Raw genomic sequence first — 27,662 nt, 5'->3', positions numbered from 1 at the left:
ATTCTCCTTGAGGACTTATGGTATAAATTGACAATAGGGTTGCCAGGTCAGAAGCATCCCAAAACTTGAGATTTCAGGGGCGGGGCCCTAGTAGCGTCATTAAGCATGATGTGTTAAGAATTAACCACAGTTGCTTGGAGCATACCACTCAAACAAAATAAATTCTCTGATTGGAAATTAAGATAGAAATATTAGCGAAACGAGTGTGTTCCCAGGTCCAGCTGAATGACAGGATCATTCCTTCTCACCTGTTTAGGGAGCCTGGGTAGGGAACATTTAATCTGGCCTACTTGCTTCTGGCAAGAAGGATTTAAGTGCCCTCAGCCAGGGCTGTCACCAGAAGGCCATTGTTGGAAGAAGGGAGCCTAGTGTTGTGCAAATGTTAGATGGGAGCACTCAGGAATAAAGATGGCTGTCCCTGAAGGCTGCAGTTTTAAACACATTTACTAAGAGTCTAAGCCCCATAGAACTCAACGGGACTTATGTATGAGTAGATAGGGTTAGGATTGTGCTGTGGGTAAGGCTTGATTAGGGATCCTCTGCCAAGATATCCATATCAAAGCAAGGTTGGTAATCACCTGCCTGTCTGCTCCAAACATCTTTACAGACTTGATCCTTCACTGTAGAGAAAGGTTAGAGAAATGAATAAGAGTTAAGATTTTCTATCCTTTCCTACTCTTTCTATCCTTTTTCTACTGTGTGAACTCACTTTGGCAGCCAACCCAATTCCAGTAAGTAATAATTGACAGAGAACACACACATGGTTTGGTCTACCTTCACAGGCAGTAAATTGGGAACAACAGCAACTGAAGCCACACTTTCCAGTATGTGAGTTCTCTGTTACCTTTATTGGGCAAGAAACAAACAGTCATGCAAACAACAAAGTGCATCATCAGTGGGTTTAAGGGGGTTCAGGTGAGCGCATGGAACCACGGTTGTTGCGTTTATGGATGTAAGGGAGGTTAAAGGTAAATGAAATGCAAATAGAAAAAGAAAAAAGACAGTGATGATTTCCTAAGTGAAATACTATACCAACCACAACAAGATCCCAATGTTTTGTTGTTATGTGCCTTCAAGTCCATTACGACTTATGGCGACCCCATGAATCAGAGACCTCCAAGAGCATCTGTCACAAACCACCCCGTTCAGATCTTGTAAGTTCAGGTCTGTGGCTTCCTTTATGAATCAATCCATCTCTTGTTTGGCCTTCCTCTTTTTCTACTCCCTTCTGTTTTTCCCAGCATTATTGTCTTTTCTAGTGAATCATGTCTTCTCATGATGTGTCCAAAGTATGATAACCTCAGTTTCATCATTTTAGCTTCTAGTGACAGTTCTGGTTTAATTTGTTCGAACACCCAATTATTTTTCGTTTTCACAGTCCATGGTATGCGCAAAGCTCTCCTCCAGTACCACATTTCAAATGAGTTGATTTTTCTCTTATCCGCCTTTTTCACTGTCCAACTTTCACATCCATACATAGAGATCGGGAATACCATGGTCTGAATAATCCTGACTTTGGTGTTCAGTGATACATCATTGCATTTGAGGACCTTTTCTAGTTCTCTCACAGCTGCCCTCCCCAGTCCTAGCCTTCTTCTGATTTCTTGACTATTGTCTCCATTTTGGTTAATGACTGTGCCGAGCTATTGATAATCCTTGACAAGTTCAATGTCCTCATTGTCAACTTTAAAGTTACATAAAACTTCTGTTGTCATTACTTTAGTCTTTTTGACGTTCAGCTGTAGTCCTGCTTTTGTGCTTTCCTTTTTAATTTTCATCAGCATTCGTTTCAAATCATTACTGGTTTCTGCTAGTAGTATGGTATCGTCTGCATATCTTAAATTATTGATGTTTGTCCCTCCAGTTTTCACACCTCCTTCATCTTGGTCCAATCCCGCTTTCCGTATGATATGTTCTGTTTACAGATTAAACAAATAGGGTGATAAAATATACCCCTGTCTCACACCCTTTTCTATTGGGAACCAATCGGTTTCTCCATATTCTGTCCTGACAGTAGCCTCTTGTGCAGAGTAAAGGTTGCGCATCAGTATAATCAAATGCTGTGGCACCCCCATTTCTTTTAAAGCATTCCATCGTTTTTCATGATCTACACAGTCAAAGGCTTTGCTGTAGTCTATAAAGCACAGGGTAATTTTCTTCTGAAATTCCTTGCTCCGTTCCATTATCCAACGTATGTTTGCGATATGATCTCTGGTGCCTCTCCCTTTCTAAATCCAGCTTGGACATCTGGCATTTCTCGCTCCATATATGATAAGAGCCTTTGTGGTAGAATCTTGAGCATTACTTTACTTGCATGGGATATTAAGGCAATAGTTTGATAATTACTGCATTCTCTGGGATCCCCTTTCTTTGGAATTGGGATATATATTGAACGCTTCCAGTCTATGGGCCATTGTTTAGTTTTCCATATTTCTTGATGATTTTTTGTCAATATTTGGACAGATTCAGTCTCAGTAGCTTGTAGCAACTCTATTGGTATGCCATCTGTTCCTGGTGATTTGTTTCTTCCAAGACCTCACATTCTAAAACTTCTGGTTGTTCATCATATGGTTCATCCGTGAATGAATCTGTCATCCTGGCATCTCTTTTATAGAGTTCAGATTCCAATGAGTAAGGCAGAAAACTCAGCATCCCACAACCAGTCAGGGTTCGGAAACAAAAACCAAAACTAAAACATCCTGGCAGCCATTCAGCCAAGGTCACAGAAATCCCCATGCTGCATAACCTCATCCGGGGGCTGCAGTTAATGCAGAATGCTGCGGAATGATTGCTGACATGGGCCAAACCCTGTCAGCACATAACCTCTGCTCTGAAATTTGCACTGGTTGTTGATTTGCTACCAGGCCAAGTTCAAGGTGTGCTTTCCATGTTACGGGTTTCACATAGTACTTGTTTTGCTCTTATAGGAAACTAATCCTTTAGTGTGGCAGCTACACTTTGGAACTCCCTGCCTATTGACATTAGGCAGGTGCCTTCATTGTACTATTTTCGACACCTGCTAAAAACAAGCCCACCCAGGCATGTAGAAACTATTATGCTTTTTATCTCTTTTTAATTCATTGTTGGTTTTATTTATTTATTAAATTTATTAGTCGCCCATGTGGCTGGCTGTCCAGCCACTCTGGGCGACATACAAAATAAAAACATGCAAATACATTAAAACATTAAAAATCTCAACAATAATAATAAAACCTAACCCACCCCAAAAGCCTGCCTGAAGAGCCAGGTCTTCAAGGCCTGGCGGAAGCTCATCACAGAGGGGCATGGTGGAGATCATTTGGGAGGAAATACCACAAAGTTTTATTATTTTGAATGTTTTTGAATAACTGTTTTTAACTGTGTTTGCCAATAATTCTACTGTTTTAGTTTCTTCTATAAACTGCTTTGAGGTTTTTTACAATAAAGTGGTATATAAATATTGTAAGTAAAATACATAAATAAATGTTGGGGTCACTGTGGCCCTTGGGTCTCTTTCCTCTTTTAGGAACAAAGGAATCTGCCTTGTACCAACTCAGGCCATTTGGTACCATCTAGCTCAGTCCTGATGACTAGCATTGGCTCTCCAGGCGTCCAGACAATAGTCTTTTCCAGAGACTAAATGTTGGACCTTTGCATGCAAAGCATGTGCCCTACCACTGAGCTACAGCCCTTCCCGTTTAAAATTATTGTTAACAAAATTTCAATTCACTAATGAATGCCCAATATACCTAGGGCAGATCCGCATCATACATTTAAAGCATATTTAACATACATTTGAAGCGTATGCCCTACCACTGAGCTACAACCCTTCCCTGTTTTAAAACAATCTTTTAGAATTGTTCTTTTCAATTCACTAATGAATGCACATCATACCTAGTGCAGATTTACATCATTCATTTAAAGCACAATCAACTCATCTTTGAAGCACATGAATCACACCACAGAATGATGGGAACTGTAGTTTGTTAAGGGTGGTGGGAACTATAACTGTGAGGGGGAAACTACATTTCCCAGAATTCTTTAGGGGAAGTCATGTGCTTTAAATGTGAATGGGATGTGCTTTAAATCTATTATGTGGATCTGCATTACATCATAAACTTCGTCTGCGTATAAAACATTTTAATTGTTTTTTAAAATGGAAATAGCTACCAAGTTTACTTGGTGCCCATGGGCTACTCACCATCTCTCAGCCTAATTTGCCCCTCAGGGTGAAAACAATAGAGGGGGACCATGACCACCCCAAACAAGAAAGGCACACTTAAAATGTGGAAGAAATAATAATGTACAGCCATAGTGTGAAATTAGATACATATCAAGACAATGTATGAAAAAAAAATAAGCATGCATGTCAAAGATGTTTATTATTTACATAACCTGTAAAGATCTTTATAGTGCAATCCAATGCATGTTTACTCAAAATCAAGTCCCAATGTATTCAGTGAGGCTTAGTCAAACAGGGAAGAGTGCACAGGGCTGCAACTTCAAATGATAAGGAACTTCACTCACCCAACCCAAAGTTATTTAATTTTAAACGGATGTATTTCTCTTTGTGAGCTGCCTTGGTTTCCAACCCTACCTCACAGGATTGTTGGAAAGATTCCATATACACACACACTGGAGAAGTAAAAATACATTCACTCTGTATAATAGTTTATTGTCAAAACCAGTTGGTCATTGCAGAACATTTTTTTAATCAGTACTAGTTTCCTACCAAGTAAAAACATTGACCTCTGGGTGAAGGGTGGATAATAAATTCTAATTCTAATAATAATTCTAAGTAAGCCCTGCCTAGCTATTAAAAAAAAAAGGATTGGAGGAGGAAAGATTTACAACACAATCTTTGCTATGTTCACTCAAAAGCACCATTGATTTACAGCACAATCCTAGCTTCATATTGGGAAGGTTTTCAAAACAGGCTATGAATTAGACAAATAAACTGCCCTCTTCAACAGCCCAGTAAAATGTAAACTTGTTTGTCTCCATATAATTAGAAAAGTATAACACATTGTAATGGCATCATGAGCTGCAACATGTACAAATGTATGTGTACACAGCATGTACAGCTTTTTCAAATATCTGTTCAAAAATTATTTGAAAGATAAAATGCATAATATACTGTTTTTGCAAGTAATTAAAAAAACTTGCATGTACACTTATTATAATCATAATAATTTAAATTGTTTACTATGTATTCCTACCAAGATCCTGCTGTGATCTTCAGTTCTAGATTTCCTGGTATATTATTGCAGAAAGGCAATACACTCACTCAACTTCTGATGTGCAGACAAACAAGAAACGGAAACTGTTTTCAGCATTTGCAGTGGGTTCCAGTTATTGCATGGAGGTCAGCAAATTTATTGCCAGTCACAAGCCTGAGTTCACTTATTGCCTAAAAACCTGAAAGGGTGGGGATTACAGCAGCCTCTACTAACAGAAGTTGCAGAGAGGGGGTGGCTGACATTTTGGTGTATGTCTCTTGAACCAGACCACCTAGAAACTTTTTAAATGAAAGCTAAGAGTCCAGATATTGGGGTGACTCACCCAGTAAGGACCCACAAACTGGAGACCTGGCAATCCTAGTTGACAAATAAATGAAGAAATAATATGAACAATACTGACAAAAGTTGTGGGTTTTTTTTGTTAAATTCATAAACTAGGATTGCTAAGTGATTTTGGGAAGAGGGGAATGGCCAGACTTGCTCTTGTGTCTTTAAAAGCAGCTGCATGTACTTAATCTGTAGGCAACTGTATGAAGATAAATATTATCACCTGCTAATGCCTGGATTAAACTGCTTATGAAGGCACACCTACAGCGTGTAGTTTAAAAGTTGGTAATCCCAGCATAAACACATCCTAACAATTTTACTTTGAAATCTATAGTCTTAGAAGCACATAAATTTGCTGTTGTTAGAACTGCTGGCTCGGAAGGTGCACAAACATTATGTGCTATTCCCCAAACTGTACAAAGTAGCCTGTATCTTTTATACAAGAGTGTGCAATAAGTATTGTATCCAGGGTGTCTGTGTCAGCAGAGTATAAATTTAGTGCAGCCATAACTTGACAGCTCATGCAAGATCACTGGATATGAGGGGGGGAAAGAAAAGAAAAATATCAGATTTTATTAGTGTAAATAATTGTATTGATCCTATGCTTCTATGAATAATTTTTCAGGGAATTTCAGAATTAACATTACCATTGGGTGGCTGGATAATAGAGATTTAGTTATTTTTTTCAAGGTAAAGACAATCAGACCTCACCATGAAGATGGTTTTTTTAAAAACCATAATATTTGCCTTTTAAAACCAAAGGGTTTTTGGAAGATTTGACACGCTGACGTGCTCTGTTCTTGATATTGTGTAATGCAGGTTAGATTTGTCATGTGAACTTCATGCTTTTCCCGAGCAGCAAATCTGTAGGTTGCAACACAAACACACCTTTCAAAGTTCCTAACTTACCTTAGTTTTAGACAACTCTGTGACTGATCAACTATTACCTGGCACCCAGGAGTGGGATTTTCTACTGCTCCTGTGATTGTGGGGGAAAGTAGCAAGCAAGACATCTGATAACATTCCCAAAGTTAGTCGCTCTACGTGGGGTTGCCTTTGAAGATGGTTCGGAAACTGTAGCTTGTGCAAAATGCAGCGGCCAGATTGGTAACAGGGACCAGACGGTTCAAACATATAAAACCAATTCTGGCCCGCTTGCATTGGCTGCCTGTATGTTTCCGATCTTGATTCAAGGTGCTGGTTTTAACCTATAAAGCCTTACACGGCTTAGGACCACAATACCTGATGGAACGCCTCTCCTGACACGAACCCATCCATACGCTATGCTCAACATCCAAGGCCCTCCTCTGGGTGCCTCCTCTGAGGAAAGCTGGGAGGCTGTCAACAAGGGAGAGGGCCTTCTCAGTGGTGGCCCCCAAATTATGGAATGATTTGTCTGACGAGGTGCTCCTGGCGCCAACACTGATATCTTTTCGGCACCAAGTCAAGACTTTCCTCTTCTCCCAGGCATTTTAACATGTGTTTTTAAATTGCTTTTTAAAAATGTGTTTTTAAATTTGTATATTTGTTTTTAATTGTTGTAAATCACCCAGAGAGCTTAGGCTATGGGGTGGTATACAAATGCAATAAATAAATAAATAAATGGGAACAGTAGGGGTTCCTTGGGAGCCATGTTAACTTGCCTAATTGGCATCATGTGCCCGATTTCCCTAAGGATGGTAGATATATAAACAAGGAATAGAAAGAAATTGGGGCTCTGAAGTGCAGGATACCAAATGAGCTTGCTTCTTGGCTGAAGAAAAAGCTCCCCTTTAAGAGGATTTTGTTTTAAGTCATTATTTCTCTTTCCTAAACCTCAGACCTTTTCTTGTAAATGAACCCAGTCCCCCCTTCTGATCTTTTACTTTCTAAATTGAACTCTGCTATGTGTCAGCAGGTGCACTGATAGTAAGATCCTTAATTTCCATTCTTTTACTTCTGTCTTGAAATAGATTTTCTTATCAAGAGAGAGGGAGAGAGAGGTGTCCCCTCTCCCCCAGGAAGAAGGAAGGCTTAGATATAGTTGAGAAAGGAATGTCCCTAACTCAGTTCAAGTCAATAGAACGTTGAATTTAGTCATCCTGACTGAATCCAGTATACTTATTTTTTATTTCTGAACTATGAATTCCTCTCTTCAGACAAAGGCAGAGAAACAGAGGTTTCTGCATTGTTGGTGTTATGATCAATGTATTGCCAAGTAACTAGGATAATAAATCAAGGATTAAATTGGGCCTTCTTCCCACACAACTGCATTATTTACTTTTGTTTTCTTGAGAAATTTGTTACATTCTTAGATCCTTAATTCCTTTCCTGTACACAACTGGCATAAAAGAAAATTGTCATAATCTATACAAGCATACAGTTATGGACTATTTTTTTGGCAGTGCAGAGCTGCTTTCTTAGAATTCAGGGGAAAGCTTTATCTTTAATTAACAATTACTGGAGAAGATGAAGCTTTTCCTAGATACAGTGATACAGGAACCTGCCAGAAAAGAGGGATCAGGCACCCCGGTGCAGACCTGTACTTTGCTGTGACACGCCTACCATCATCTGTAAGTGCTTATGTTCTGATTCTATAACACACCTGTGTATCATGTCCTGTGTCTGTATTGTTTTTACAAGAATACTTCTCAAGGTGGAAAGGATGTGGCTCAGTCCTACCTAAAGCTTATGCTTTTCATGCAGAAAGTCCCAGGTTTAATCCCTGGCATCTCCAGATAGGACTGAGAAAGCCAACTGTCTGAAACAATAGGCAGTCAGTGTAGGGTAGACAATACTGAGCTAGATGGACCAATGATCTGACTTGGTATAAGGCAGCTTCCTGTGTTCCTAAAATGTGTTGGGCAGTGAGCTGTCACAACACTGGCAACAACCTGAGGGGGGGAAAAATCTGAATCAAGGGAATACATAATTAGATGATTTACTGTGAGCCCAAAATTGACTGGGGTTCCACCTTCTGGTAATTGCTAATATCCAGCTCATTAAATCTATTATTCAAATGTCCCATCCTCCTAGATAAGCAAGAAATACATCCTTTGGTGCTTACATGCAGTGGTTCATCCATTTCTAAGGAGTAAGTGCTGGCCAGAGCTTGGAAGATTACTTGTTAAAAGTAATAAATTACAGTTACAGTTGCAAGGCCAAAAAAATTAGTAATTACTGTTACAATTACAATTGCTCTGAAAGTAACTGGTTACTTTACTTTTCCTCCAAAGTAATCACTACAATTACATTTCAGTTACTTTAAAAAAACGCTGACAAGGTGCTGGCCTTGGCTGCTGCACATCTAAGTAGTAGAATAATTATTTTTATTCATAAGATAGCAGTGGTGGTCTCTCCGCTGGTAAGGGTGGTGGGGAGGGAGGCTGAGGCCACTACTCAGATCTTTGCACTTCAAACCAAGTGCAACCCCCCCCCCACTCAGCCAGCCAGCAGAATCTCTCTCACTTAACCACCTCCCGGACCCTGCCCTGCCACCAAGGGACACTCACCCAAGCACACATTTTCCCCTGAGATGCAAAAAAGTTAAAATACTGCAAATGCAGCACAGTAGCCAGAGAGGGTAGTGGAGGCCACTTGTGTGCCAAGTGCAAACACAGTACATTCTCTCTCTCTCTCTCTCTCTCTCTCTCTCTCTCACACACACACACACACACACACACACATACACACACACACACACACGTTGTCATCTTTCACCTCCACAGTCCTTTATCTCCATTCTGCTGCTGCCTCCTTCTCCTCCTTTATCCATGTTCTTGACCTCCGGATCCTTTTTCCCTCCACTCCATTCTTCACCACCACTATCTGTTTTTTTAAACAATTGTTTTCTCCACTCCACCCTGTCTCACTCTCCGCCTCCTCCCTCGTCGCCTCCTACCCATCCACAGAGCATGAGGAAAGAGCAACACTGCACAGAAGCCCAGTTTGAGGCACATGATCTTCATCCACAAATCAGAGGAGCAGAAGACTTCCCCTGCTTCCCCCCCAAGTAATGCCCAAAAGTAATTCTGTAAACGTTACAATTACTCCACAAAAGTAGTAAAATTATTCCTAGTTCTATTACAATCAAAATGTAAAGGAATTACCAACTCGTTACTCAAACAATTGATGAATTACAAGTAATTCGTTACTTGTAACTAGTTACTTCCAAGCTCTGGTGCTGGCTTAGAGTTGCCAGCAGCTACCCTTTCTCCTAGCCCTGTTCCTAACCCATTAACAGCATTATGGCATGTAGGAACGAGCAGGGGAGGCATTTCCTGGTACATCTCCTGCTTAATTTCTGTTTGTAAGGTACAGTTCAAGGCACAGGACCATGGCTGGCAACCCCAGCTAGGGTTCAAACATGCATAGAAGACATTTGCTCTGATCTGATATGCCCACTCCCTGCTGAAACCCACAGTGTTTGGGGCTGACTGTAGCAGTGCTCAAATTCTAGGAGGAAAGGCAGGTGGGTGGCTGCGTGGGTGGGGCTTAATGAAACCCACAAGTTGCACACCTTGATTTTCTCCTAGGTTTAGCCAAACTGTGATACCCATAGCTGTCTAAAATCTGCTAAGGGGCCTGACAGAAAAGGTAGCAGAATGAGACCCCTCTGGTTCCCCCCTTGTAATTTGAGCACTGGATTGTGGTGATAGAAAGCCTTCTTCTTCTTCTTCCTCTTCCTCCTCCTCATAGACAACACAGATTCATTGTCATGCTGAGCTCTGGTTCAAATTAAGACATGGTTTTCCTAAAATCCTTCTGTGCTGTTCATAGGTAATTGTCATGACCTAGACTGCGACACTGAACCCTCCAGAACCCAAGGGCTGAGTGCATGTCTGTTTAACTCTGATTTCACAGGATGCAGTGACAATATGCACCTTGGGAATAGGAACAGCTTTTGGAGAGTCAATTTTGGACAACACCCCTCGTCATGCAACAATTGTTACAAGGGAAAACAGTGAACTGCTACGAATCGAGCAGAAAGACTTCAAGGCACTTTGGGAGGTAAGCTCCAAAGTCTACTTGATGAGTTATAACACAGGGAAAGGACCAGATCTTGGAAGATTACTTTTAAAAAGTAATAAATTACAGTTACAATTACATGGCCCAAAAAGTAGTAATTACCATTACAATTGCTCTGAAAGTAACTGATTACTTTACTTTTTCTCAAAAGTAATCACTACAATTACATTTCAGTTACTTCTTTAAAAAAACACCTACAAGGTGCTGGCCTTGGCTGCTGCACATCTAAGTAGCCTAAAACAAAATTAAAATTAACACACACATACAGAGGTAGTAGAATAATTCTTTTTATCCATAAGATAGCAATGGTGGTCACTCCGCTGGTAAGGGAGGTGGGGAGGGAGGCAGAGGCCACTACTCAGATCTTTGCACATCAAACAAAGTGCAACCCCCCCCCACTCAGCCAGCAAGCATAAACTCATTTAACCATCTCCCGGACAGGACCGGTTCTAAAGGGCAGCCAGGTGGGGCACTGGCCTAAGGGCTCCTGGAGCTACAGAGGGCCCTCTGCTCTCCTTCTGCTATCCGCGGAAACATCCACGGACCGCCATCCCCCCGCTTTACCTACCTTTCTGTTGTTTTTTGCGGTGCGCAGATTTGCCATCAATCAAGATGGAGGCCCAGGTTCCCTTAAGGGGCTGAAGCCTCTGCCACCATCTTGGTTGATGGCACACATGTGTGCTACACGCGCACATTGCTGCCATCAACCAAGATGGTGGCAGAGGCTTCAGCCCCTTAGGGAAACCTCGGCTGCCATCTTGATTGATGGCAAATTTGTGCGTGCCGCAAAAAACAACGGAAAGGTAGGTGAAGCATGGGGATAGCAGAGGGATGGCGGGCGGCACAGAAGCTCCTGTCTTGCGGTCCGTGGATGCTTTCACAGACAGGGAGTGGAGGGCCCCAGGGCGGGCTGGTACCCAAGGGCCCTGGCATGCCCGGGGCCGGCCCTGCTCCCGGACCCTGCCCTGCCACCAACTAAGGGACACTCACCCAAGCAAACATGTTCCCCTGAGATGCAAAAAAGGTAAAATACTGCAAATGCAGCACAGTAGCCAGAGACGGTGGTGGAGGCCACTGTGTGCCAAGTGCAAACACAGTTCTCTCTTTCTCTTTCTCTGTCTCTGTCTCTGTCTCTCTCTCTCTCTCTTACACACACACACACACGTACGTTGTCATCTTTCACCTCCACAGCTCTTTATCTCCATTCTGCTGCTGCCTCCTTCTCCTTTATCCATATTCTTGCCCTCCAGCTCCTTTTTCCCTCCACTCCATTTTTCACCACCACCACCCATTTTTTTAAACAATTGTTTTCTCCACTCCATTCCGTCTCACTCTCCGCCTCCTCCCTCGTTGCCTCCTACCCACCCACAGAGCATGAGGGAAGAGCAAAGCTGCACAGAAGTGCAGTTTGAGGCACATGATTTTCATCCACAAATCAGAGGCGCAGAAGACTTCCCCTGCTTCTCCCCCCCCCAAAAAAAATAATGCCCCAAAGTAATGCTGGAAACATTACAATTACTCCACCAAAGTAATAAAATTACTCCTAGTTCTATCACAATCAAAATGTAAAGGAATTACTCACTCATTCCTCAAAAAAGTAATGAATTACAAGTAATTCTTGTAACTACTTGTAACGAATTACTCCCAAGCTCTGGAGAGGACTGTGATGTTCCTATATATTAGTGTATATATGGTAAGTGCTGGTTGTTTAGAGTATACATGGTAAGTAGTGAAAGAGGAGGGGGAGTGAATGGGCAATAGAATGCTTGATGATTGGCTGAATGTTTAAAATGGCTGACAGTATAAATGAAAGGATGACAGGTAAATCTGGGTGAATGTGAGGTGGTAAATTGTGGAATCTGGGGGGAGAAGAGAAAGAGTGGATTGCTTGGTGGGGTTTAGAGAGTTGTTTACCAGAAGGGAGGTGGAGTTCGGATTAGCATTGAGTAAAACCATATGCTTATGTGCCTTAAGAAGAAATCTTGTTAATCTTGTTAGCTTTGTTATCTGTAATAAATACTTAATTTGGTTTACCAAAGGCCTGATCCTTGGCTGGGGTTTCACAGACCAGAAGGGAGGGTAAGGCTGAAGGGGAACTGTAACAAATGGTGGCAGCGGTGAAGAGAATAACAATACCAGTATTCAGAGTCTCTGGGAATACTAGTATTGGGACATTACTGGTGGTTGCCTAGCAGGGGGATCTGTTGAGATCTGTGCTAGAGCGGGGAGAGAAATCATAAGAGAGAGCGGTCCGGACTGGTGGAGTCCCTGGTGGTGCCTAGAGACAGGCAGTAACCACGAGCAGGTAGGAACCTGACAGGGAGAGCCAGGGAAGGACGCATCACATGTGGTGTCAGTAGCAGTGGGATACGAACAACAGAGAATCCAGATACGAACCAAAGAGAGTCCCAAAGACACGTGGTGACAAAGGAGACTACGTCACAGGTGTTGGCTGTAGCAGTGAGATACGAATACTAGACAATCCCTAATAGTTGTGTGGCAAACAGAAATAACAAAACAAGATTTCTTGTGAGAGTGACTGGCAAAGAGTGTGTGGCAAAGAGTGAGTGAACTCAAACACCATGGCTGAATACATAAAAATGAAAAGAGAGGAGCTGGTGGAGAAGTGCATAACATTCAATTTACCTCATGAGGGTAAAGGGGTAGATGAATTGAGGGTAGCACTTATAGGATTTGCAACTGCCCAGCAAAAACAACCTGTCAGAGAAGAGACCCCAGAAGGATATTTAAGCAATCCCGCTTATATAGAGTACTTGAGAGAGAAGTTGAGGATGGAAGGTGCAGAGAAGGAAAAACAGAGAGAGTTGGAAGCTGAGAGATTGAGGATGGAGGCTGAGGAAAAAGACAAGCAGAGAGAGTTGGAAGCTGAGAGATTGAGGATGGAGGCTGAGGAAAAAGATAAACAGCGGGAGTTGGAAGCTGAGAGATTGAGGATGGAAGGTGCAGAGAAGGAAAAACAGAGGGAGTTGGAAATTGAGAGAATGAGATTGGGGTTTGAGGAGAGGGAGAAGCAACGAGCATTGGATGCTGAATTACAAGTAGAAAAGTTAAAATTTGATAGAGAGAAATTTCACTCTGAGGAGACAAGGAAAGAGAGAGATGGAGCAAAAATAAAAATTACTCCAAAGGACTTTGCTGTCTATGAGCCTGGTCAAGATCCTCAAATTTACCTCAGCACCTTTGAAAAAGCAGCTCAGTTGTGGGGGCTACCTGAAGATAAATACATGCAGTATTTATCAAACCTGATTAAAGGGGAATTGGCTGAGGTATACCAATATTTCCCCTCAGACAAGCCCGTCACCTATGCTGAATTCAAAGAAGCAGTGTTTAAAAGATTCAGACTGGGGCCTGATTATTTTAGAAAGCTTTTCAGAAACTGCCAGATACAGACAGGGAGGTCTTTTGTGGAACTGGGAGCAAAGTTGATGGATATATTTGGAAAGTGGATGAGTAGTGCCAAAGCTCAGTCAGTGGAAGAGGTGAAAAGCCTCATGATACTGGATCAATTATACCATCAGTTACCACCAGAAATAAGGCTCCTGGTCAAAGACCGTTCCCCTACATCTGTGCAGGAGGCCGCAGAGATGGCGGATCACTTCGCCTCCAATAGAACTGGCTGGGTGGGGAAAACATCAAGAGAGTTTAAACCCAGACCATATAGTGCTAGCAGAAGGGATGTGGTACCACAGCGAGTGAGTCCTCCATTAAAAACTGAAGGACACAGGACACCCCAGAGTGGATCTGTGTACCCTAAAATGTTGGCTATTAAACCGAGAAAGCTGAGGTTAAATTTCCACAAGTGAGCTACGTGACTTAGAAGCGAAAGTTGGCAGAGCTTGAGCCATCTTCAAGGACACGTTGCTATGCAACCTAGGCTCGGGCAGCTGGCCTTGTCTATATAGAGGGCCAGCAGACACTTGTGAATGTGGGGGTCGAGGAGTTTGTACAGAGAGAGCTTGTGATATATTGTCAGTAAAGTAACTCTTAAAACTTATTGCTTGTCCGGCTCATTGCTTCAACTGGCATCTAGCCTGTCACTATACTGTTCTGCATCCTGGGCATCTGCTTGCGCCAGATACAACATCCAACAAGTGGTAGCAGAGGATGGTTTCCTGGTGCTGATGGTACCTGGTGCTGATGGTACCTGGTGCTGATGGTACCTGGTGCTGATGGTTACCTGGTGCTGTGGATTGCAGAAAAGCGGCAGAGAAAAGCCAGAACTGCAGACCAGCGGGAAAAACAGCAGAGAGACGGAGAAACCGAAAGCTGAGCTGAAAGCTGTGAGAGAGCCGTGGGAAAGAAAAAAACCTAACTGAAGGACAGAGGTGAGAAGCTCTAATTACAAAGGCGGTGAACTGTGAAAAGTGAAAGTATGTCTGTTACGTTATCGGCCGGGATTCCCTTGGAAAGGCTGACAGGGAAAAATTATGGCACTTGGAAACAGAGAATGCAGGCTTTTCTAGTGAAAGAAGACCTGTGGAAAGCTATCGCAGAAGACCCACCCGCCGGGGTGCCTATTCCAGCAGATTGGAGAAGGCTGGATGAGAGGGCAAAGGCGTTAATTGTTCTTGCTATTGATGATTCTCAATTACTGCACGTGCGTGATGCAACAACAGCTAAGGAAACCTGGGAAACTTTAAGAAATATTCATGTGAAAAAGACTGCCAGTTCTAAAATATATCTTGCCAGAAGATTGTATCAGATGCGCTTATCTGGAGATACAACCATGTCAGAGCATTTGTTGGAAATAAACAGACTGTTTACTGAGTTGTCAGAACGTGAAATTGAACATTCTCAAACGCAAAAAGTGTATATCACATTATCTTCACTAGATTCAAGTTATGATAGTCTGGTGAGCTCTTTGGAAGCAATGGATGATGCAAATCTCAATATGGATTATATAGAAGGAAAACTTTTACAAGAATTTCAAAGAAGGCAAGAAATGGCAAAGCAAGAAAGGACTGAGTCTAAACACAACTTGGGAAAGCTGAACAACAAAGCAGCACAAGAGAGACTGTATGGACAAAAAGCGTGTTATTTTTGTGGTTCCAGGCAACATCTACAAAGGAATTGTGAAGCAAGAAGAAGAGAAAGAGGAAGAAAACCATGTGTACAGGTGATCTATGCTAGTAAGAATAAGCAATGTATTAACAATGAGCAGGGAAACAACTGCAAAGATTTATGGGCAATTGACAGTGGGGCAACAAATAGTATAATCAAAGATAAATCTATGTTTCATACATTTTGTGACGTAGAGGATCATGTGATAATGGCTGATGGATCTAAGAAACTTATCAAAAGTAGAGGAACAGTGAAATTAGCAGGTTTCAATACCATTATGACAGATGTGCTGTTTGTTCCTGACATTGAAGTCAACATTATGGCTGTGTCGAAACTCAATGAAATGGGGTTCATTGTAATGTTCAAAAGGGGTTCAGTGCATATTATGAGAGGAGAAAAAATATTCATGGAAGGGATAGTAAAGAAGTCACTGTTCTATATGCAGCTGAGAGTCCTCAGTAAAGACACAGACAGGACACATAGAGGTTCAATAGGGATTAACCTAACGCAGTCAGTGAAAGCACAGACACCAGTGATTGATGCTGATGTTGTGGCTAATAAAACAGAGCAGGACAAAGAGCCCTCAAGCCTCGGGGATATAAAACAATTACCCATAGCCGAACAGAATGAATGGCATGCAGCGATGAAAGAGGAGCTGGAAGCAATGCGAAAAAATGGCACATGGACACTAGTACCTCTGCCCCCAGGGAAGAAAGCTATAGGGTGTAAATGGATATTTAAACGTAAGCGGTCGAGTACAGGACAGATACAAAGGTATAGGGCACGCCTAGTAGCTAAGGGCTTTACACAGCAATTCGGGACGGACTACGATGCAGTTTTCGCTCCCGTGGTGAAACATGAGTCAATCAGGGTTTTGCTAAAAATAGCTGCCATAGAAAACATGCATGTAAGCCACTATGACATCGGCACGGCGTTTTTACATGGGGAGTTAAAAGAAGAAATCTATATGGAACAGCCTCCCGGATGTGAAACACAGCCAGGTCTAGTTTGCAAGTTACAGAAATCCCTTTATGGTCTGCGCCAGAGTGCGTGCTGTTGGAATGAAAAATTAGATGATGTTCTGCAGTCAATGAATTTCAAGCGTTGTGTGGCAGACCCCTGTGTGTATGTGAAAGAAACAAAGGGGGGGCTCACATACTACCTAGTTTATGTAGATGACATCCTGTACTTTCCCCATGGGGAGGAAGACGAAAGAGAGTTCCATAATAGTCTGAAACAACATGTGGTAACGAAAAGTTTGGGACCTGTAAGTCATTATTTAGGTACAGAGGTCATACGGGGTTCAGACGGGAGTTTCGTGTTAAAACAGGAAGGAAAGATAAAACAAATACTAGCAGAATGTGGGATGTCTGAATGTAAGGCAGTAGGGACTCCCATGACAACATCATTTCAACAAGAAACCACAGAGACAGCTTGTGAAAACCCTGCTAGGTACAGACACATCATAGGACAGTTGCAATATCTTGTTAAGGTAACAAGACCTGACATTTGTAATGCTGTTAACATCTTAAGTCGAAAAGTAGAACAGCCTACTGAGACAGATTGGCAAGGAATAAAATGAGTCCTGAGGTATTTGCAAGGTACTAGCAGTAAAGGTCTAGTGTTGTCCAGCAGTAAACACGGGAGTATGTGCTGCTATGTAGATGCGGGTCATGCTGGCGATCCCAGTAGCCGCAAGTCTACTACTGGTGTTGTCATTCTATTATATGATTCAGTGATTGATTGGTGCAGTAAGAGGCAAACTATAGTGGCTACATCGAGTTCAGAAGCTGAATATATAGCGTTGTCTCTGGTTTGTAACGAACTTACCTGTTTCGACCATCTACTGTTTGAAATTGGAAAAGGCATAGACAAACCAATCAAAATATATGAGGACAATCAGACCTGCATTAAGCTAGCTCAGTCAGAAGCACACACCAAGAGAACCAAGCATATCAGCATCAAATATCACCATGTCAGAGAAATGATTAAACAAGGGTTTGTGGAATTAACTTATTGTAACACTGCTGATATGCTGGCTGACGTTATGACAAAACCACTAAGTGAAGATAAGTTCTTAAAACTGATAAATCAGGTAGGTATGACAGCGAAAGTGGGATGATGGGAATCATGAAGAATAATTGCTGTAATAAATGTATGTAATAAAAATGATGCTAAGATTCTAATGAAATGTAAATATGAAATGTAACACATGTAAATGGAAAAGAAATGTAACTGGCTGAATGTGGAAATTTAAGGTGGGGGATTGTTGGCTATTAAACCGAGAAAGCAGAGGTTAAATTTCCACAAGTGAGCTACGTGACTTAGAAGCGAAAGTTGGCAGAGCTCGAGCCATCTTCAAGGACACGTTGCTATGCAACCTAGGCTCGGGCAGCTGGCCTTATCTATATAGAGGGCCAGCAGACACTTGTGAGTGTGGGGGTCGAGGAGTTTGTACAGAGAGAGCTTGTGATATATTGTCAGTAAAGTAACTCTTAAAACTTATTGCTTGTCCGGCTCATTGCTTCAACTGGCATCTAGCCTGTCACTATACTGTTCTGCATCCTGGGCATCTGCTTGCGCCAGATACAACATCCAACATAAAAGTGAGGAGAAATTATGCTACAAATGTGGTAGACCAGGGCACCTACGTTTTCAATGTGAGGTTGCCAACCCCATTAGTAATCCTGCTCAGACAAGGGCAGTGAAAACAGAGCCCAAGGCTTTAGAAACAGCGAAAAAGGTTCAGTTTTGCCAGATAAACTGGACAGAAGTAACAGACCTTGATTCAAGTCTGAGAGAGGAAGTGAGAGTACAAGGGGCAAATTATTGGGCATTGCTTGATACTGGTGCCGCTCAGACATTACTGAGGCCAGTTTTAATAAAATCTGAGGTAATATTACCTCAGGAAACTGTGACTATCCAAGGAGTGAGGGGTCAACCAGAAAGTTTGCCTGTGGCCCTGGTGGAAATGACTTGGAGAGGCCGAGAGGGCTGATATAAAGTAGGCATTAATACCCAGCAACAAGAACCAGTAATACTGGGAAGGGATGTAATGGGCGCTCAAGGAAAGATCTATGTAGTGACCAGACAGCAAATTGGCAGAGAAAAAGAAGCCGTATTAAGGGGGGCTGAAACAAACAGGGTGGAATCTGTTAACCAGCCTCAGGTCACCATAGCAACCACTAGCAGGCCTGCTGAAGAAGACAAACTGTATCAAGTGGTCTCTGGGGAAGAAGCAGATCAATTCAGGGAAGAGCTGCATAAAGATATAAGTCTGAAGCAGATAAAGGAACAAGCGCTGACCCAACAGATTCCTTTCACTGACAAACTGAGGAATCAAGTTGTGTGTGAGAATGGGATTTTATATAGACTGTGGATGCCTGCTGAGAGAAAGGATGAATGTGAAACAGTGAAGCAATTGATAGTACCTAGCAAATACAGAACCAGATTGCTAGAGGTAGCCCACGATGTCCCATGTGCAGGACATCTGGGAATAAAAAAGACCAAGACGAAATTGGCTGCACATTATTATTGGCCAAATATCTCCAAGGATGTAAAACAACATTGTCTATCTTGTGGAATATGCCAAAAGGTGGGAAAGAGTGGAGTAAAGACCAAGGCACCCTTAAAGCCCCTTCCTATAATTGGACAACCCTTTTATAGAGTGGGAATAGATTTGGTGGGCCCTTTTTCCAAACCCACAAGGCATGGCAAGAAATATCTAGTGGTGGTGGTGGATTTTGCCACCAGGTACCCAGACGCAGAAGCACTGAGATCTGTAGAAGCCCCTGTAGTGGCAGAGGCTTTATTAAAAATCTTTATGAGGCTGGGTTTCCCTCATGAAGTGCTGACAGATCAAGGCAGTGTATTCATGGGAGAAGTGATGCAATGTATGTGGAAATGTTGTGGTCTAAAACATCTAAAGACCACTACTTACCATCCCGCCACTAATGGGCTAACTGAGAGATTCAATGGAGTTTTGAAGGGCATGATAAGAAGCTATGTTCAAGATCACCCACAAGACTGGGATGAACGGTTGGGATGCTTCTTATTTGCATACAGAGAAGTCCCTCAGGAGTCAACAGGCTTCTCACCCTTTGAACTAATGTTTACTAGAAAAGTGAGGGGACCTTTGGAACTGCTAAAAAATTCATGGGAAGGAACTCTGGGAGAGTACAAAACTTCTGTAGTAGATTTTGTATTGGAATTCCGCAATAAATTAACATCAATGATGGAAGTAGTGAAAGAGAATTTGAGTCATGCACAGGAGAAGCAAAGTTACTGGTATGACAGAACAGCCAGAGAACGTGTGTATGATGTGGGAGATATGGTTATGGCGTTCATACCCAGGAAACATGACAAATTACAGGCTAACTGGGAAGGACCATATACCATCAGAGAAAGGCTTGACACAGTGACATATGTAATCACCACAGACCAATTAAACAAAAGCAAAGTGGTTCATGTAAATATGTTGAAGCCTTACCATACCAGGGATGCACAGGTGTTGCAAGTTACCTTATTCCCTGAGGGAAGTGGGCCTGAACTTCCAGATTTGGTACAGGAAAGCAAAGACAAAGGAGGGGTAGATCAAGTGGAATGGTCAGAGGAGGTAGAGGAGGAAGTAAAAGAAGAGATTCTGAGAGTTTTGAAAACCTATAGGAATCTCTTTAGCAACAAACCTGGCCGAACCAGTATAGTTATACATTCCATTGATACTGGAGATCATGCCCCAATCAGATCTGTTCCGTACCGTGCGAATGGGAAAGTTTTGAATGGGATCAAAAAGGAGGTGGAAGATATGCTGGAATTAGGAGTGATCAGGGAATCCATCAGTCCCTGGGCCTCAAGTATTGTCCTGGTTCCGAAAAAAGATGGAACGACCAGGTTTTGCATTGATTATCGGCTAATCAATAAAATTACTGTCCCAGATGCGTATCCTATGCCTAGGGTAGACGCTATGTTAGAGTTATTGGGGGCAGCAACCATTATCTCTACACTAGATCTCTGTAAAGGATTTTGGCAAATGGAACTAGACGAGCAATCCAGAGCCAAAACTGCCTTCAGTACACCAGATGGGTTATATGAGTTTGTGACCTTACCCATGGGACTAAGGAACTCACCAAGTTCATTTCAGAGGCTAATCAATACTGTGTTGCGAGGCATGTCAGATTTTGCAGTGGCCTATATCGATGACGTGGCCATTTTTAGCAAGTCGGTGCCTGAGCATGTCCAACACCTGACAACAGTATTGGAGGCCTTAAGAAAAGCAGGCCTCACAATAAAAGCTAAGAAATGCCAGTTTGGACTAAAGGAAGTAATCTATTTAGGACATAAGGTGGGGAGTGGGAAAATCACCCCCTTATGGAGCAAGGTGGAGGCAATACAAGCGTAGCCGATCCCCTTAACCAAAAAACAAGTAAGGGCATTTCTGGGTGTGGCTGGATTTTATAGGAAGTTTGTGAGAAATTTTGGGGAAATAGCAACCCCCTTGCATGAATTAACAAAGAAGAAGTGTTCTGAGCGTGTGGTATGGACGGATGAATGTCAGAAGGCTTTTGATCTACTGAAGCAAGCCTTGTGCCAAGGACCCATATTAATAGCACCAGACTATGAGAAACCATTCATCGTGGCTACAGATGCGTCGGACCTCGCGCTGGGAGTCGTCTTGCTGCAGGAGAGAGAAGGCACTAGACATCCAGTGGCGTACCTGAGTCGCAAGCTGACACCGAGGGAGAAAAACTATTCGTCGGTCCAGAAGGAGTGCCTAGCGGTCGTGTGGGGACTGAACAAGTTGCGCCCATACGTGTGGGGACGAAGATTCACAGTGACTACGGATCATCGGGCCTTGTTATGGTTGCAGACTATGAAAAACCATAACACTATGCTGCAGAGGTGGTCCTGGGCCCTACAGGACTATCAAGTGGACTTCCAGTTCATCAAAGGCAAGGACAATGTACTGGCCGATGGACTTTCCAGGCAAGTGGCTGGGACTGCAGTGACGTGACCAGACAGAGGAACAAAGAAAGACATTTTCCCCATAGAGACTTTTATTTGTTAACGCGACGTATAAATCCTGGAACAGGAACCATACTCTGCAGTTGTTTAAGGGGGGGGGAAATGTGATGTTCCTATATATTAGTGTATATATGGTAAGTGCTGGTTGTTTAGAGTATACATGGTAAGTAGTGAAAGAGGAGGGGGAGTGAATGGGCAATAGAATGCTTGATGATTGGCTGAATGTTTAAAATGGCTGACAGTATAAATGAAAGGATGACAGGTAAATCTGGGTGAATGTGAGGTGGTGAATTGTGGAATCTGGGGGGAGAAGAGAAAGAGTGGATTGCTTGGTGGGGTTTAGAGAGTTGTTTACCAGGAGGGAGGTGGAGTTCGGATTAGTATTGAGTAAAACCATATGCTTATGTGCCTTAAGAAGAAATCTTGTTAATCTTGTTAGCTTTGTTATCTGTAATAAATACTTAATTTGGTTTACCAAAGGCCTGATCCTTGGCTGGGGTTTCACAGACCAGAAGGGAGGGTAAGGTAATGACCAAGGCTGAAGGGGAACTGTAACAAATGGTGGCAGCGGTGAAGAGAATAACAATACCAGTATTCAGAGTCTCTGGGAATACTAGTATTGGGACGTTACTGGTGGTTGCCTAGCAGGGGGATCTGTTGAGATCTGTGCTAGAGTGGGGAGAGAAATCATAAGAGAGAGCGGTCCGGACTGGTGGAGTCCCTGGTGGTGCCTAGAGACAGGCAGTAACCACGAGCAGGTAGGAACCTGACAGGGAGAGCCAGGGAAGGACGCATCACAAGGACATGAAGCCTAAGGAACCTGACTGCTTTTAGTTGTATATGGAACGTATGGGGTTGGCTCTGAAAAAATGTGTTATTACATAAAATTAGAATGCATAACATAAATATATGTAAGTGCTAAAAGAAGAAAAAGATATCTACTTGCACAGATCTTATTAAAATTAAACCATAACATACTTGTTCATGACACACACAAAAAATATATGGTTGCACTTTATCTTACACTGGTTATTACAAAAGCTGATACACAAAGACCATTTCCTTATAAACTTGTCTATTTGTGTACTGTTAAAACCTTTTGTAAAATAAATCAGTTTGGTCATTGAAGTAATGTCCCAGATTTTGTTGAGCCAATCAGAAATTATGGATTTGTGAAGTTTTTCAGTGCAGATAATATTAAGCCAAACCATGACTTAGCGAGAATAAGTAAGAGTGTGGATATCCAGAGCATAAATCATGGCCACTTTATTTCTCCCCTGGTCCTGCCATGCTCCCTGGAACTAAGCCATGGTTTGGTTTAGCATTACCTCCGAATCCAAACAACCCTTGAACCAAGAACAAACCTTGATTTATTTATGATCTGTTGGGAGTGAAGCAAACCATGAGCCTGGGTTCAGATTAGGGTTGCCAGGTCCATGGCCTGAGACTGATCCTGTATCTTTAGGAGAAGAGAAGGTCTGCCAAGTGCAGGTGTTCTTGCAACTCTGTAATGGGAAAAACCACAAGGTGGAATTCTCCCTCCCCCCTCCACAACTTTTAAAGATACAGAAGACCTCTTGGAGGCTGGGCGTGGCAACCCTAGTTCAGATGTAACAAGAAGCTAAACATGGCTTAGCTCTAGGTAGCATGGCAGTAACAGGACCAAGGGAGGAGCAAAGTGGCCATGATTTTTGCTCTGGGTACCTGAATGTTTGCTTGTTCTTGCTAAGCCACAGGTTGGCTTGTGTTACTTGCAAACTGGGCCATATTCTTGCTGCCATCAATACATTAAATATAGCTGTTAAAGCCACTGGATCTACTTTTCCTTTAAGGTATTATTACTATTATGTTATTAGTATCAAATGTATTCATCACTTTTTACAAAAGAGTCTCAAAGTGACTTACAAGGACTTAAAATACAAAAATGTCATAAAAATAAGTAGCGAACAATAGAAACATACATAATTCTAAAAGTCTTGCTGGGTAACCCAATAAGATCATGTAGTTTTAAGAAATCTTTTCCAGAGGGGTAGGTATTTAGTCTGTTGTAGCAAAAAATAAAAAAGGAATTCAACATGTGTCATATCATGACTGTTTGTCCTTAAGGGACCATGAGGCTCTTTCTTTTTACAAAGAAATACCTCACATTTTTCCTGTTTTGTTAACTTACTCTAAGCCTAAAGTGCTTCCTATGAACATTCCTTGACAAAGTGTTTTTGAAAATTCTATTCTCTTTTTCTTCCTTTTGCTAAAATGAAAAATGGCTGTATATTGTACATTGATATTGTTTAAGTGACCTTTAACTGCAACATGAAGTAGAGTTTTATTTGCCAAACTTTGTTGCTCTTGGATGCCTAGGAGGTTTGGATGTTGCTAACTTTGTTGTATTGTGGGTGAATAGTGATGCCAGCTGTTTGCTGAAGTTTAGAACTGGCAGCAAAATGAAATTAACTTGGGGGGCAATCTCATTAGCTGGCACATGAGTGACAAACTGTTGAAGCTGTCACTGCTTTTAATTAGTCATGTCTTCATGCTTAATAAGCATCATTCATGTGTTAACATACTAATCTGGCAGATATTTGAGAGTAAATACTTCCAAGATTTGAAAATGTGGCATAAAAAGTACTGGAGAGGTATATTTCAGCCACTCTGAGGTACATCCTTAGGACAGCTGCTTGCTTTACATGGGATTCCATAGAAGTGATACAGATTTTCACCTGTTATGCTAGCAGACATTATGTATCTCTGAACTGGAGATCTATTATCAATCAACACTTGATCAGTTTTAGGGCAGTTTTTGCATGTATGAGGCTGTATACCTGACAGCATCTTAGGCCCACACATAAGAAATTAGAGCTCCACACTAATTCCTGACCAACATTTTAGGGCAAGGTTGTGGGAAGGGAGGTTATGTTGGCTTCAAGCATACTTGGACAGCACCTAATGGATTCATGGATCTTGTTTTTTAAAGGTCATCATGCAATGTGCATATGTGCCAACAGCAGAGCAATCTCTCTTGACCAGAGCTTGGAAGTAACTCGTTAGAAATAATGAGTTACTTGTAATTCATTACTTTTTTGAGTAATGAATGGGTAACTTCGTTACATTTTGCTTTTAACAGAACGAGTGGTAATTTCATTACTTTTCAGCTGCAACTGTAACATTCCCGCGTTACATTTGGATGTTACCAGTGGCGTGCTGGAGCCGGCTCTTACCAGCTCGTGAGAGCGGCTTGTAACATTTTTGGGAATTTTGCAAGCCGGTTGTTAACAGAGGGAGCAGGGGAAGTCTTCTGCTCCTCTGATTGGTGGATGAAAGACATGTGTTAGAAGCATGGGCTTCTGGGCAGCTCGCTCTGAGAGGGTGTTTGTGTGTGTGTTTGCACTGAGCGGGAGAAGAAGCCGCTTCTACCACCCTTTGTGGCTACTTCCTCCGTCTGTCTTTGGTGAGCCTCGATGGTTACTAGCTGAGAGGGTGTGTGTGCGTGCTTGCACTGAGCAGGAGAAGAAGCTGCTTCCCCGCCCTTCATGGCTACTTGCTCCGTCTGTCCTTGGTGAGCCTGGATGGCACACAAAGCAGCTGAGTGGTGGCCTCTGTCTTCCTCCCCTCCCCTCCTCCCTTCGGCAGGCAAGCCCCACAAGTACCTTAGTTGCTGGCAGGGGACGTTTGTTCCAAATAGGTCCTTCCTTCCAAAGTAAACCCATTTCAAATCATCCATGCCCCCCATAAGCAATTTTGTGATAGTGCATAGAGGCTTGTGCAGAATTAATTAATTATCATTATTATTAATAATATTTTAAATAATGTTTATTAAGGAAAAGAAAATTACACAGTACTAAAATAATAATAAATAAGAAAAGGGAAAGAGAAAAAATGCTTTATATACATCATGCAGCTTTATTACTAATGATAGATATAGATATATTGATTCATGATTCATTAGAAAAGACAATAATGCTGGGAAAAACAGAAGGAAGTAGAAAAAGAGGAAGGCCAAATAAGAGATGGACTGATTCCATAAAGGAAGCCACAGACCTGAACTTACAAGATCTGAACAGGGTGGTTCATGACAGATGCTGTTGGAAGTCACTGATTCATAGGGTTGCCACAAGTCGTAATTGACTTGAAGGCACATAACAACAACGCTGTTTAAAGTGGTATAATACTATAGTAAATGTATGGTGCTGTTGCCATCAGCAATAGCCTTCTGAAGACTGTGACTGATCTGGGGTTAAGTTTGTTTCTAACCTGGTGCTATTGGTTTTATTTCTCTCTCCTCACTTTTTTACCTTTACCTTAATACTAGAGGTAATTGTGTAATTGTGATTGTTCGATTTCTTTGAATAGAGCTGAGAGTGAATCTGCCAGTAGCATCTTATTTAAGAAGGAAATTATATCTTTTAAATTTTTGTCCAAATTAACAGAATAGTTTTCAAAGGAAGTCAGGCTTCTGTGTGAAGCAGGTAGATGATTATTTTTTTTGTTTTTATTTATTTATTTATTTGTTATTTAATTTATATCCCACCCTTCCTCCTAGCAGGAGCCCAGGGCGGCAAACAAAGTGCTGAAAACACTTTAAAACATCATAAAAACAGATCTTAAAATACACTAAAACAAAATAGCTTTAAAACATTTTAAAAAAACAACTTTAAAAAAGGGTTAAATGCATTATTAAAAACATATTAAGTAATACTAACACAGATGCAGACTGGGATAGGTCGCAACCTAAAAGGCTTGTTGAAAGAAGAGTCTTCGAAAGGCGCTGAAAAGATAGCAGAGATGGTGCCTGCCTAATATTCAAGGGGAGGGAATTCCACAGAGAAGGTGCCGCCACACTAAAGGTCCGTTTCCTATATTGTGCAGAATGAACCTCCTGATAAGGTGGTATCTGCAGGAGGCCCTCACCTGCAGAGTGCAGTGATCGACTGGGTACATAAGGGGTAAGACAGTCTTTCAGGTATCCTGGTTCTGAGCTGTATAGGGCTTTGTACACCAAAACTAGAACCTTGAACTTGGCCCAATTGTTGTTATGTGCCTTCAAGTCGATTACGACTTATGGCGACGCTATGAATCAGTGACCTCCAAGAGCATCTGTCATGAACCACCCTGTTCAGATCTTGTAAATTCAGGTCTGTGGCTTCCTTTATGGAATCAACCCATTTCTTGTTTGCTCTTCCTCTTTTTCTATTTCCTTCTGTTTTCCCTAGCATTATTATCTTTTCTAGTGAATCATGTCTTCTCATAATTTTAAATGGATCGTATTGGAATTTTAGTTTTATATGTATTATTGATGTTTATCCTTTTAAAAAGGATTGTGTGTTGGTCATGTGATGGCCTTCGGCTTTGCAATAAAGTATACTACTACTTTTGAGTGTATTATGTGTCCAAAGTATGACAACCTCAGTTTCATCATTTTAGATTCTAGTGACAGTTCTGGTTTAATTTGTTCGAACACCCAATTATTTTTCTTTTTCGCAGTCCATGGTATGCGCAAAGCTCTCCTCCAACACCACATTTCAAATGAGTTGATTTTTCTCTTATCCGCCTTTTTCACTGTCCAACTTTCACATCCACACATAGAGATTGGTAATACCATGGTCTGAATGATCCTGACTTTAGTGTTCAGTGATACATCTTTGCATTTGAGGACCTTTTCTAGTTCTCTCATAGCTGCCTTCCCCAGTCCTAGCCTTCTTCTGATTTCCAGACTATTGTCTCCATTTTGGTTAAGGACTGTGCTGAGGCATTGATAATCCTTGACAAGTTCAATGTCCTCATTGTCAACTTTGAAGTTATATAAATCTTCTGTTGTCATTATTTTAGTCTTCTTGACATTATAATAATAATAATAATAATAATAATAGTAATAATAAACTTTATTTCTACCCCGCCCTTTTTCCAATAGGACTCAGAGCAGCTTACAACTAAAAACAACACCATTAAAACATGCAGAAATATGCAATTAAAATAGAATTAAACTATGAGAAAATTTAAAAACCATAAAAC

General features: G+C 41.7%; 1 protein-coding gene across 6 annotated transcripts in view; it reads left to right on the top strand.

The window, feature by feature from the left end:
* RAPGEF4 (Rap guanine nucleotide exchange factor 4) overlaps positions 1–27,662 on the top strand; it is a 245,757-nt gene that overhangs the window by 31,344 nt on the left and 186,751 nt on the right. For 4 of the 6 annotated variants that reach the window (XM_061608471.1, XM_061608472.1, XM_061608470.1 and 1 more), the window contains exon 4: positions 10,389–10,535. In XM_061608471.1, coding sequence (XP_061464455.1) covers positions 10,389–10,535 — 147 coding nt within the window. Of the gene's footprint in view, positions 1–838; positions 916–10,388; positions 10,536–23,426; positions 23,489–27,662 lie in introns of those variants that run through there. The other 2 variants (XM_061608473.1, XM_061608476.1) reach the window with 2 other exon arrangements.

The sequence above is a fragment of the Rhineura floridana genome, chromosome 2, assembly GCF_030035675.1.
Source record: "Rhineura floridana isolate rRhiFlo1 chromosome 2, rRhiFlo1.hap2, whole genome shotgun sequence".
Lineage (NCBI taxonomy): Eukaryota > Metazoa > Chordata > Lepidosauria > Squamata > Rhineuridae > Rhineura > Rhineura floridana.
This window is presented reverse-complemented; position numbering and strand designations above follow the sequence as displayed.